Consider the following 12,271-nt stretch of genomic DNA (forward strand, 5'->3'; position numbering starts at 1 on the left):
CTAATGATTTGTGATGATTCAGCATTTCTCACCTTCCAGACCATTTTAGATGTGTCTCTGATTCAGCTCATCAGTGTGTGGAACAAGGAGACATGTCAAACCTTCGGGGAGGTGGATCCCAAGGACTAGAGTTACCAAACACTGTTCTAAATAGTCTGCACCCTGATTTATGTCACCTCTGCACGTCACACAGGAAGAAAGCCAAACTTGTTTGTTAATTAGATTAGATTAGATTCAACTTTATTGTCATTGTGCAGAGTACAGTACAGAGCCAATGAAATACAGAAGCATCTAACCAAAATAGCAAAACCTATGTGTATTCAAATATAAAATATTGTGAATACTCTTTATTTTAAAGTGTTCTTGTTACAGTGTAATTATACATATACGTACAGAGTAATATTATTTAACTACGTGTACTTACTCTATGGTTAGGGTTAGGATTAGGGTTGGGCTTAGGGCTACTTGCGTATAATATTATTAGTAAGTACATGTAACATGAAACAAGGACACCTTAAAATAAAGTGTAAATGATATAACTTCTGAAAGCTGCAATCAGGCTGGATTCACTTAAATAAGTGCATGTAAACAAACTCTGATGACGGCTCATGGATCACTCCTTACTGAGCCTGAACCGGCCTCAGCGTTAACTACTACTAACACACTCTGATTGTCTTCCACAGCCTTATGTTGACACTTTCTGATTGTTTAATAATGAATTACAATACTTCAACCAGAGTATTCGTATGTGCACACATGAATGTGTATTAGTGAAACCAATCCTAAGCATATTTACATGGATAAATGAAAACTGCGCTTCAGATACGTTATATATTTAGAATTGTTCTCTTCTATGTTGATTGCATGCTCATTGTCAAGTGTCGAGTTCCTGTGATCTGCTTTGCTATATTGATCTCAGCAGAAGTTGTGCACTAATGTTACATCATCATACAGTATATATCCCAATCTGAGTTCAAACTAAACACTTTGTCGATAAGTCTTCTTCCCCTGAGCTGAAGAGAGTGATAAAGTACTTAACAGAAATATTTCTGCATAACATTAAACAAAATGGTAATAATGCCAAACAACTACTGGCTTATTTTGGATTTGACCCACAGGCTTATGAGAGGCCAAGCCTCTACAATCACTGGTTTTGTTGGACATTGTTGTAAGTCATGGTGTGAAGATCTAACTGTGGGATGCTTCTCAAAGAGAAGGCTGTGTCCTAGTCTTTCTCAACACTGAACTTTAACCCTTGTGTGTTGTTGGGGACGTTTTCCTCCACTAGGGGGTAAAGTTGAGTCTTATTTTGGCCACAACTTTCTCTGTGTTATTTTGACCCATATTTTGGGAAAATGCTTTGAAATTTTTCTAAAACTCAATGGTACACTGTGGGCAAATTCACTACCCTTTCAGTATGTTCGTGGATGAAAACATCGACTAAATTAAACTGCTGTAAAAATGTATCAGATAAATATTTTTTTCAATTTTTTTTTGCATAAATCTATTAATCAACCTCAGTCCTGATCAAAACTACCAATTTTTTAAAAAAAATTCCAAGATTTTAACTTTTTTTAATTACCAAGTTCATAAATGATGTCACTGATTTGGGAAAAAAAACACACAAAATTACATATTTTTAATATAAAAAGTGATTGTGGACTGGATTTTTTTTTTAACCTTTTATCACAGTCTTGGACATGTCAAAGATTAGTAACAAGATTGGCTTTGATGCATTGTTAGTTTTTGTGTAGCATTAGATTTACATTTTTTCTCCCTAATTTGTTGTTGGTGGCTGTTTTTGCCCCATTGACTTCCATTATAATGACATTTTTTGATTGCAAAGCCATGACACCATATAATCATGCATTCTTGATTGTTTGTGGTTTTCACTTTTGGGAAGAGGTAAAATTTGTTATTTTTACAGTTGATCACTAGGTGGGACCATTAACCCTTTAGATAGGCCTGTGCAAAAAAAGGCTTGGTTTCTGGCTTGTATGGAGTTATATGGAGTATAACAGCAAATTATAGTGTTTGTGTGTGTGTGAGATTCTTGATTGTTGGTGGTTTTCCCTGTTGGGAAGAGGTAACATTTGGTATTTTTTACAGTTGATCACTAGGTGGAACCATTAATCCTTTAGATAGGCCTGTGCAAAAAAAGGCTTAGTTTCTGGCTTGTATGGAGTTATATGGAGTATAATAGCAAATTATAGTGTGTGTGTGTGTGTGTGTGTGTATGATAGAGAGAGAGAGAGAGAAAGGGTGTTAGAGAGACCTTTGTGCACTTACCTTGATGTACAGTATTTGAAAAAATCAAAATATGCACCTCATGCTCTCAGAACTACATGGAGTAAACAATAAAAAAAGAAGTGTGTTTATGCACCTGCTGCCTTTTGATGGTGAAAAGTACAGATGGCCTATATGTGAAATGCTCCTCTTTTCTTGATGGTAAAGCCAGTTTAAAACCTTAAAAAAAAAAATCTACTTTGCATCAAATTTATGAACATAATGTATTATGAACCAAAATGCAATACCAACTTCAAATAAGCTGCAGCTCGCTGGAGGGGTCACGCTACATAATCATTTCTAAAACTTTGGTACAAGTCAAGCCCTTTCTCGTGTTGCTTGCTGCTCTTCTCACCATTAAATATCCAGCACGATGGGATGCAAGTGTTTAAATCCACGTACTTTGCTTTTGTTTAGTCTATTCGCTTGTTAAGTCTGACGTCACGTAGCAGCGCTTCCATGTCCAAACGCTCTATCAGTTACCATGAGAAAACAACAAAAGGTGCTCATATAAACTCACAATGTGATAGAATACTAGTGAAAAAGTTATAATATTAACCTTTAACTCCATACCGAAGTACCAGATAGCCAGACAATGAAAATATAAATATAAAAAATATATATAAAAATTATTTGTGTTTCGGACGCTGTGAGCACGGAGACTGTAGTGTATATCGTAAGTTTGAAATCGTTTAGCTTAAATTATCAATATGAATAAACAGTGCTCATAAACGGCTGCTGAGGTCATATTCTCAAGTGAAGCGAGTTGAGGCCTGGACCCGGAAACAGCGCTTCTTACATCGTCACTTAACAACCGAATACTTTCACCACCATTAAAAGGCAGCAGGTGCATAAATACACTTTTGTTTACTCCATGTAGTTCTAAGAGCTGAGGTGTACATTGTGATTTTCTGAAATACATTAAGGTAAGTGCGCAAAGGTCTCTCTCACACACACTCTCTCTCTCTAAAAATATGAATCTGATACATTTTTACAGCAGTTTAATTGAGTGGATGTTTTCATCCCGAACAACTCGAAAGGGTAGTGAATTTGAACAATCCACAAGGGTTAACATGAGATTTCCACCCCTGTGGTCACAGTACAAAAACACTATTAAACTTAATTTAGGAAAAATACATCTTTATAATAAATGACTTTCTATCTGTTGTCTCCCATTGGTTTTTTTCATGGGCAGTTAATTTATAACAAAACGTAATGCCTTCATCTTTAATCATTTATTTGTCTTGTATTACATAATGAAACTGGACCCGTTCAGTGCCTTCAAAACATGTTAAATGAAGGACACAAAACTAAAGATCCATCACACTGAGATGGCCTTGGGCAGTGCTTGACACAGCAGCGCAGAAATGCAGACTTCTGTTTGAAAAGCATCCTGGTGATGTTCGGACTGCAGAAGGAGTGTGAATCTGCTAAGGTATCCTCATGGCACGTTTCCAAAGATACATACCAGCTTGTACATCACAACTCAAAAGTATTGAAAAGATGCAGCTTCTTTACCTGTTTGACATCTTCACCGTCAAATACAGTGATTGCCGAATTGCTAAATTATGAAAATCTGTTTGGTTTTGAACAGACAAAAGGCCATTTTATTGTTGTAATACATTTCAAACACAGTGGTAAGATGTTGTGTGGGGGGTCAACTCTGGACACATTTTTTGTTATAGAGAAGAAAAAGCTGCTAAAATATGGCTAAATATTTAGTTAAATCCAAGATGGTGAACACGTCTGATACTGAAAGTACATTGATTCTGGCTTGGCCTCATTGTGAAGTGGGTGACCAGGCAAAAACACTGAACACATTGAGGGGCAATTACTAAATCTGATCACATTAAGAGACATACTGGCAACTTCTTACCCTTGGGCTGCCTAAGAAACCATAACTAATAAATCTTTGGTGCTTGATGCCTATCATATGCATATTTTCCCTACTTCATTGTATTTCAAACATTTACATACAGAGGAAAAAGAAAATAAATAAATCAAATTATACAATAAAAGATACTTGCAGAAAACCTTGTAAACAGTGAACAAAATATGTTACATAACAAAGGAAAGCAAGGAAAGTCTTTACCATATGAGCAAATTTATGAAGAGAGGGGTGCAGGATGTAGAAGACGATTGACTCCTTCAGGGAGAAAATGTTCAGGTGGAGCAGATCCCATTCGATGGACCACTGCTGAAATATATAATGACATATATTTAAACTTAATCAATCTGCTATGTGAGTCACAGTAAATTACTGCTGATGTAATTAACAAAATAATGAACTTAATAATATAAAATCATTCAATAGAGTTAGCTTTTCCTAGAGTATAATGGATGAACTTTGAGAATAAACATTTGTATTATAATGAGTTAAAGCTCTAATTCAACAGAAATTGGGCTCTTGTTGAACTCAGCTATAATATTTATACTATAATTTATAGCTTTTAATCAAAACCAAGACTGTCAAGGTTCATGGGCTGTGTTTATTTCTGCATGTCTGTGTTGTTGTCGCTGGTCAGACTGCTTGTCAGTGGTGTCCAGCAAACACGAGGCAGGCCAGATAATCAGGGGTGCGTTTCTCAAAAACACCTTTAGCTAACTATGGTCGTTAGTTCCAATGAACTTTATTGGTAATGAAAGAACTTGTGACCATAGTTGCTTTTGGGAAACGCACCCCAGAATGGATGCACCTGTAACCTTTTGCATTACCACTTTCTATATCTGCCTCATGTTCTGCTGTGCTTGTTGTCAAATTATTGTATGCTAATGCAATGTGTTTCTCTTGTTCCTGGGCTTGTGTCCTGCCTTGTGTGGATTTATATCTGTCGAGCTGCTCTCGGATTACTCATTCACAGCAGATCGGTTCAGCTGGTCTCAGTCCCTGTGCTACAAGGGCCTGCTTTTGTCTGCATGACTGCATCTAACCATTTGCATTGCTTTTTTTCCCTGCATGTTTGTTGCATTCACAAATGGACCTTGAGTTTTCGTCCGTGACGAAAGACATCATTAATTCTTTTTACCTCAGGGATCTCCAGTCCTGCTCCTCGAGGGCCACCTTCATGCAGAGTTTAGCTCTAACTGTGTGTATATTTAAACCACTAAACTCAACAGACTAAATGGCTGCTGGTGACAGATTGACAGGAGTTTGTCCTACAGTTAGGAACAAACTGATCCAGCCACTTCGTTAGATCTAATTAATTGTAGTGACAGGACAGGTTAAATAACATGTTTGTTTTGTCAGTCATTTTTGTAGTGTTAGCGTCTATGAACTGTTTCTCTGAAGATGTTATTGGACTATAAAGATAATTGACTACAGCTCTTAAAACTATGACTGGAATCTCCAGCCTTAGATAGAGCTATGGGATAAAAGAGTCCAGTGATCATGGATTCAACAGATCAAGGCAAGCCTCCACATGGCCTTGAAAGTTGCAGGCCAGTCTCACTGATAACCTTATAACTGAAAATTGTTAGCAACAGTACTTAAATTGAATGAATAAATACATGAATGAAATAATGAAATAATTGTATACTAATCTCTTTCACAGAGATGAAGACCATCAGTGTTAGTGAAATCTTTAGCACGATTAATTACCATGTCTGTTTTTCACTTTCCCTGCATCGTGCATGTAACCTACCAAAACTCAAATGGAATCGCAAGTCCTTTACCGTTTGAATTCCCAATTCCTAACGTGGAAACCTGTCAGTCAGTGTCAGGGGTGGGACTACACAGGGGGCGTGCTATTGTTGGGAAGTGACATCACTCACAGACGATTGTGTCGAATAGTTTCAACAATCAGTAAAGACTCCACTAAAGGCACCAAAAGGTGCGTGTGAATGAACAGACAGTGCATCCCGTACCTCCTTATATTCTTGGCACCTTACACAATAATTAATTCCATCGTTTTTACCCCAAATGCAGCGAATGCCTTTAGCGGTGCCTTTACCAATTGCAGTCAATGGGTAGCCGGTCACACACATATTTGGGAACTATTCTTTGTTTTTGGACATTTTGCCTGCAAGTCACTGTGGATCGGTACGTTTCCCAGCCCAGCTTTTGATGCTTGATTTGTTGTGCTTATTCAAGAAGGACTTTAGATAAGTTTAGTGGTTAGGGGTCAGATCTTCCAACAACACACTCTGGGTTCAAGTCCCTGTCGTGACACAGCTGAGTGAGACACAGGGTCCATGACTGATCCACAGTATCCAGATAGAAACTGGTGACCATTCTCAGTGAAAAAGTGCATAAGCACATTGCTCAAAAAGTTGCGATCAGTGAGGGCAGATTGAAGGTGTCACGTTTTAAACAATAAAAAAAAGGTAAATTACATAGAAGAACTCGCTGTCCACAAATCAGTGTTAGATGCACCCTCTGTTGAAGCTGTAATATTAACACATTGGCGAAACAGATATGGGGTAATATCCAGTGCCTATTAATGTGTGTGCTCTAGAGAGCATTTACAACATGGTTTTACAGCATTTAGTGTGGAATACGCTTCATTCAGTGTATTGATGGAGTTGCTTTAATGAGCACACTACACGACAGACAGGGTCACACATTACACACATTACTCCTCCCCGGTGCTCTCCCTTGCCCTGTTGTGCTCTCTTATCAGCAGTACGTCATCACTCATATAATTCCCAGTCAAAACTCATTTCACAATGCAGGACTATGAGTTGTGGACAAATCCAAATATTTCACAGGCAAAACTGTTTGGCGAGTGAAAATCAGGGCTGAAATTGTGCAGTGTGAACCCGGCGTACCCACAGTTACAGTCACTATTTCCTTGCTCAAAAACGTCTAGGTTGAGCTACATTCTGCAGAAAGGTGGTCCTTCAGTAGCAGGATTCAACATATCTGCCAGGTGTATTATTTGTTTAAAAAAAAAAAGAAACCTACTATATTACAGTAATAAGTGTAATATTATTTATTGCTGCTAGCTGTTGTCTGCATATTGTTTATCATCACCTACTTCTCAAAACATTAATCAACAGATCCTCAGTAAACAATAAATCACTGCTGTGTTACTTAGGTAAATTGAATGATTTACACACTGTTCGATGCCATATTTTGTAATACTGTAATGCAATATTTTTTCTTTTGTTTTACTCCTATAGTGTTAATAACTTTCTCAGTTGATTTTTTGGAGGAGAGATAAAAATAGGGTTACCCTCTGCTTCTTTTTTCCCCAGCATGTACAAGGAACTCAAAATCCAGGTGATTATTTGAACTCACCCAACTCTCTTTGAGCTGGAAAGTGTTTCCCTGGGTCCATCTGAAGTCGGATCTCCTTGACAGAAAATATGGAGGTAGCTGGAGTGACAGATTTTAACATTTAATTAATACAGGCATGACATTTCAGCTGTGAATGTATGACTTTATAAATGTTTAGAAATTGTTCTGTTCAAGACTGTCCTTGCAAATGTATGTACACAGCATCACATCTTACAAAACATTAGCTTATAAGACTATAATATAAAAATAATTATAATAATAATAAAATAAGGCTAATATATTATAAGATTAAAATATTACTAGTATAAAATACTTACTGTCAGCCAAGTCCTGCACTTTTTCTCCCAGGTCTCTAAAATAAATGTGCCGGAGAGCCACTTCTGCAGAAATACGCCGCCGTGCTTCAAACTGAAAAACACACATACATCTAATGTGAAGTGTGAGTTTCTTTTCTATGTGCAAGTCTACAAAGGGGATCTTACTGTTAATCCTGCAGTCAAATATAAATTGAAACCTTCCGTGATGTTGTACTGCAAGTCTAAGTTATGGGTGGTGTAAACATGGTTCTCTGAATGATGGAAGACCATTAACCAGCACTCTATTACCAGAGACAGTGAAAGCATTGGAAGACAAATATAACCAAGTAACAAAAACTACAAAAGGAGTTTTCAACCTGTCCTGGAGGAGCTCCATCCCTGCACATGTTTTATGTCTCCCTCAACTAACACACCAGATTCAACCCACCAGCTCATTAGTAGAGACTACAAGACCTGAAATGGGTAATTGGGTGTGTCTGAGAAGTGAGAAATACAAAATGTGCAGTCCTGAGGGTCCTCAAGGACAGGTTTGAGTTCAACCCTGGAGTACAACAATCTTAGACCCTGTCTGGCAGTATAGCAGAACTTTCCCCTGTGATCTCTGTCCCATTCCTCATCTCTATACTCTCAAACGAAGCTCAGAGCTGCTGACAGGAAATGACACAACACAAGACCCTGCTGACCTGAACAAACACCATTCTCTCCTGTCCTCTTTCATCTATAATGATTCTGCTGCCAATATATCTGACTACCAAAACTAAATCAGCAACACCTTAGGCTCCCTGAAATAATTCACAAGTTTCTCTTCTCTTATCTGTCCACCTCCTCTCACTTCTTCTCCGACTGCTGATGACTTTGCCAGCTTCTTCACTGATAAGTTGCCAACCATCAACAAAAAGTTCTTTACATCCTCCACCCAGATAAATTCAACTCTTCTTGTTATAAAGGCTCCTCTGAGAGAGGGCTTTTATTCTGACACCTTCCAGTTTGAGCTGCTGTTGCCTGCTGAACTCTGTGTTCTGCTGATCACTGAAAGGTCATTCATTCCTGTCATATTTGCTGCAGAAGTTACCTTGAGGTGTTAGTCATGGACCTAAAAGTAAGTTGGTTTTCTTTATTATTCTGTTTATTGAGATAGCTGCGTCAAACGCACGTGTCTAGACATGCCTGCAGCTGTTGTTTTGTTAGTTTAGCAAAATAATGCTGTTCTATATGACTATTTATTCTACATTGATATGTATTTGTTTTGGTTTTCGATTATAACTTTTTGATGTGGTTTTGATATTTTAAGCTGTTTATGCCAAACGACTGAAACTTTGATGTACAGTGATTGTATCCATATATGGAGGGATGTTCATCATGTAAGATGATCTCTAATGGCTTATAATGTACAACTTGATACCTTATTTTCCTTTCTTGGATTGATTATTTCATGGAAAAATTTTACTGATGAGGATTTAGCTTGCTTTGGCTGCCTTTATGTACCAATGAAGGTTTATTGTTGTATATGCCTAGTTATTTTTAGTTATTCATTAAACATTATTGTATTTCTTGTCTTCCAGACCAATGCCTCTACTGCCTGTAATTAATACCCACCTGTGAAATACCTGTACCTCTCTGGCTTACCTTATATTAATACATCACCTAAACCTGATCACCTATCTCCTTATCCTTATATAATATTGTGCTCTAACCAGCATGCAGGGGGTTCTCTCATCCAATTACGAATCAGATCCTCACAGTAAAATTCTCTTCAACTTCTTTTTTAGAGAACAAAATCTCCAAAGTTCTGTTCCACCCATCATACATCCTTTGCTCACGCTTGCCAGCCAAAGAATTTCCGTAATGGTCGACAGGGTCAGCGTCCTCTTTTGAACCCAGACTGGTTCTTTTCAAGTAGATTGTTCAGTGACAGAAAAGCAGAGAGCTGACTGAACACTCCAAACCATATGTTCTTATTTTGCTTGACTTGCAGCCTTTGACGTATCCTCCTGTCCACTCTTTCAGGTACGGTACTTCAGTAGCTTTTGTGATATCGCACAGGCAGTGTATATATCTGACTCTTCCTGTAAGAATATGCAGCACAGCTACCTGTCCAATCTCTTGTAATTTCAAGATTGGACTACTGCAATGCTCTACTGGTATGCCTTCCAACCAGTGCAACTAAGTCAGAGTAGATGATCCAGAACACAGCAGCATAAATCTCTGCTGCAAGCTTCACGTCTAATTGACCTTTTATGCTAGCACACTGCTGATCCACCTCCACCATTGTGGTCTCCACCTACCAAGCTCCTATATTTCTCAAACAATTCTAACACACCCACTATCTACTACAAATATTGGATCATGTCATATGGCCTGGCAAGTGCTCCCTCTGTATTCCAGGGATTCATTAATGAGGTGTTCTGGGAGTACCTACAACATTTCATCATAAGTGGACATTAATGATATCCTCATATACTCCCAGAATGAGACCATTGTCATCATGTGGTGCTGCCACTTGGCAGACTGAGGCAGAACCGGGGAGAGCCAAAGTGGTGGAGAGACAAGGAAGCCTGGTGGAGGAACAATGGGTCAACAGGGCATCTAGTGGAGTCTAGGGCTCAGAGGCTCGAGGTGAAGCCAGGGGATTTACACACCTAGGCAGAGCTGGCAAATTGGCTGAGGGGAGCCAGCAGAGACATGGCTGAAAAACTGCCTTTATTTTAAAAAAGGAAGGAGAGAGAAGGAGGCTGGACGAGAACAATGTTGCTGAAGGAGACTTGGAACTAGCTGACAGGGAATTCAGGGCTATGTGAAACCAGCGGAACAGAAGATTCAAAGCTGGTTGGAATCTAAAAAGAGTATTTAAATAGAGTATCTAAACAGAGTAACTATACAGCTGAAGAGGATTGGCGAGGAAGGGTGTTGCTCAAGGACAGGAACTGGCTCTGTGTCACTCAAGTCAATCAGCCACTCCAGGCAGTCCAATTCTACCAAAATTTCCTCTGGGATGATCATGGGGACCTGCTCAAACACCTGTTCAGAATTTGCAGAAGCCTCGGGATCCAGGGGAGAAAATGGCTCTAGCACATGGTCAATGGCAGGCATAGTCGGGTTCTGGGTCTGTGGCATGTGATTTCTGACGCTTGGTGAATGATGTCAAGATGATGGGAGTGGGCTAAAGCCGTGTTGTGAGTACCTAGAATATCAAAATCAACTGCGGGCGGCAGATCCTTTTCCTATTTGGCTCCTAAACTCTGGAATAACCTACCTAACATTGTTCGGGAGGCAGACACACTCTTGCAGTTTAAATCTAGATTAAAGACCCATCTCTTTAACCTGGCATACACATAACATACTAATATGCTTTTATTATCCAAATCCGTTAAAGGATTTTTAGGCTGCATTAATTAGGTAAACCGGAACCGGAAACACTTCCCATAACACCCTATGTACTTGCTACATCATTAGAAGAATGGCATCTACGCTAATATTAGTCTGTTTCTCTCTTATTCTGAGGTCACCGTAGCCACCAGATCCAGTCTGTATCCAGATCAGAGGGTCACTGCAGTCACCCGGATCCAGTACGTATCCAGACCAGATGGTGGATCAGCACCTAGAAAGGACCTCTATTGCCCTGAAAGACAGCGGAGACCAGGACAACTAGAGCCCCAGATACAGATCCCCTGTAAAGACCTTGTCTCAGAGGAGCACCAGGACAAGACCACAGGAAACAGATGATTCTTCTGCACAATCTGACTTTGCTGCAGCCTGGAATTGAACTACTGGTTTCGTCTGGTCAGAGGAGAACTGGCCCCCCAACTGAGCCTGGTTTCTCCCAAGGTTTTTTTCTCCATTCTGTCACCGATGGAGTTTCGGTTCCTTGCTGCTGTCGCCTCTGGCTTGCTTAGTTGGGGTCACTTCATCTACAGCGATATCGCTGACTTGATTGCAAATAAATGCACAGACACTATTTAACTGAACAGAGATGACATCACTGAATTCAATGATGAACTGCCTTTAACTGTCATTTTGCATATTTTTTCCAAATGAATGTTGTTCACTTTCTTTGACACAATTTTTGTTTAAAGCGCTGTATAAATAAAGGTGACTTGACTTGACTTGTGATGTTGTCCTTCACCTCAACAATGCTAAATTGTGAACCACACTGGCAAAGCACAATGTCCAGATACTTAGCCAGTGGCCTGCTGGAATCTTGTCCTGGCATCCAATGGCCAATGTTGTCCTTGGCCAATATTCCCATCCAGCTCTCTCCAAAAACAGTCATAGAGTCATCCCACAAGGTCTGGTGACAATATTCCAAATACTCCATGGTCTCCTCAATTTTCCAGCCATCATGAATAATGGAACACAGAATAATTTGTAGTCCAAGAAAAACTTCTGCTACATCCATATTTAGGGTCTGACAAGGATGACTTTGAGCAGG

At 39.1% G+C, this 12,271-nt stretch overlaps 1 protein-coding gene across 2 annotated transcripts in view; it reads right to left on the bottom strand.

Moving 5' to 3' along the window:
• Nucleotides 1-3,513: 3,513 nt before the first annotated feature.
• The window catches only part of LOC132152606 (cyclin-dependent kinase 16), a 59,275-nt gene continuing 50,517 nt past the window's right edge, over nucleotides 3,514-12,271 (bottom strand). Inside the window, exons 14-16 of one of the 2 annotated variants that reach the window (XM_059561356.1) lie at nucleotides 7,843-7,933; nucleotides 7,526-7,603; nucleotides 3,514-4,480 (exon numbers count right to left, since the gene is read on the bottom strand). In XM_059561356.1, coding sequence (XP_059417339.1) covers nucleotides 4,392-4,480; nucleotides 7,526-7,603; nucleotides 7,843-7,933 — 258 coding nt within the window. In that variant the 3' untranslated portion in view covers nucleotides 3,514-4,391. Of the gene's footprint in view, nucleotides 4,484-7,525; nucleotides 7,604-7,842; nucleotides 7,934-12,271 lie in introns of both variants that reach the window. The other variant, XM_059561355.1, reaches the window with a different exon arrangement.

Source organism: Carassius carassius, chromosome 11, assembly GCF_963082965.1.
Source record: "Carassius carassius chromosome 11, fCarCar2.1, whole genome shotgun sequence".
NCBI lineage: Eukaryota > Metazoa > Chordata > Actinopteri > Cypriniformes > Cyprinidae > Carassius > Carassius carassius.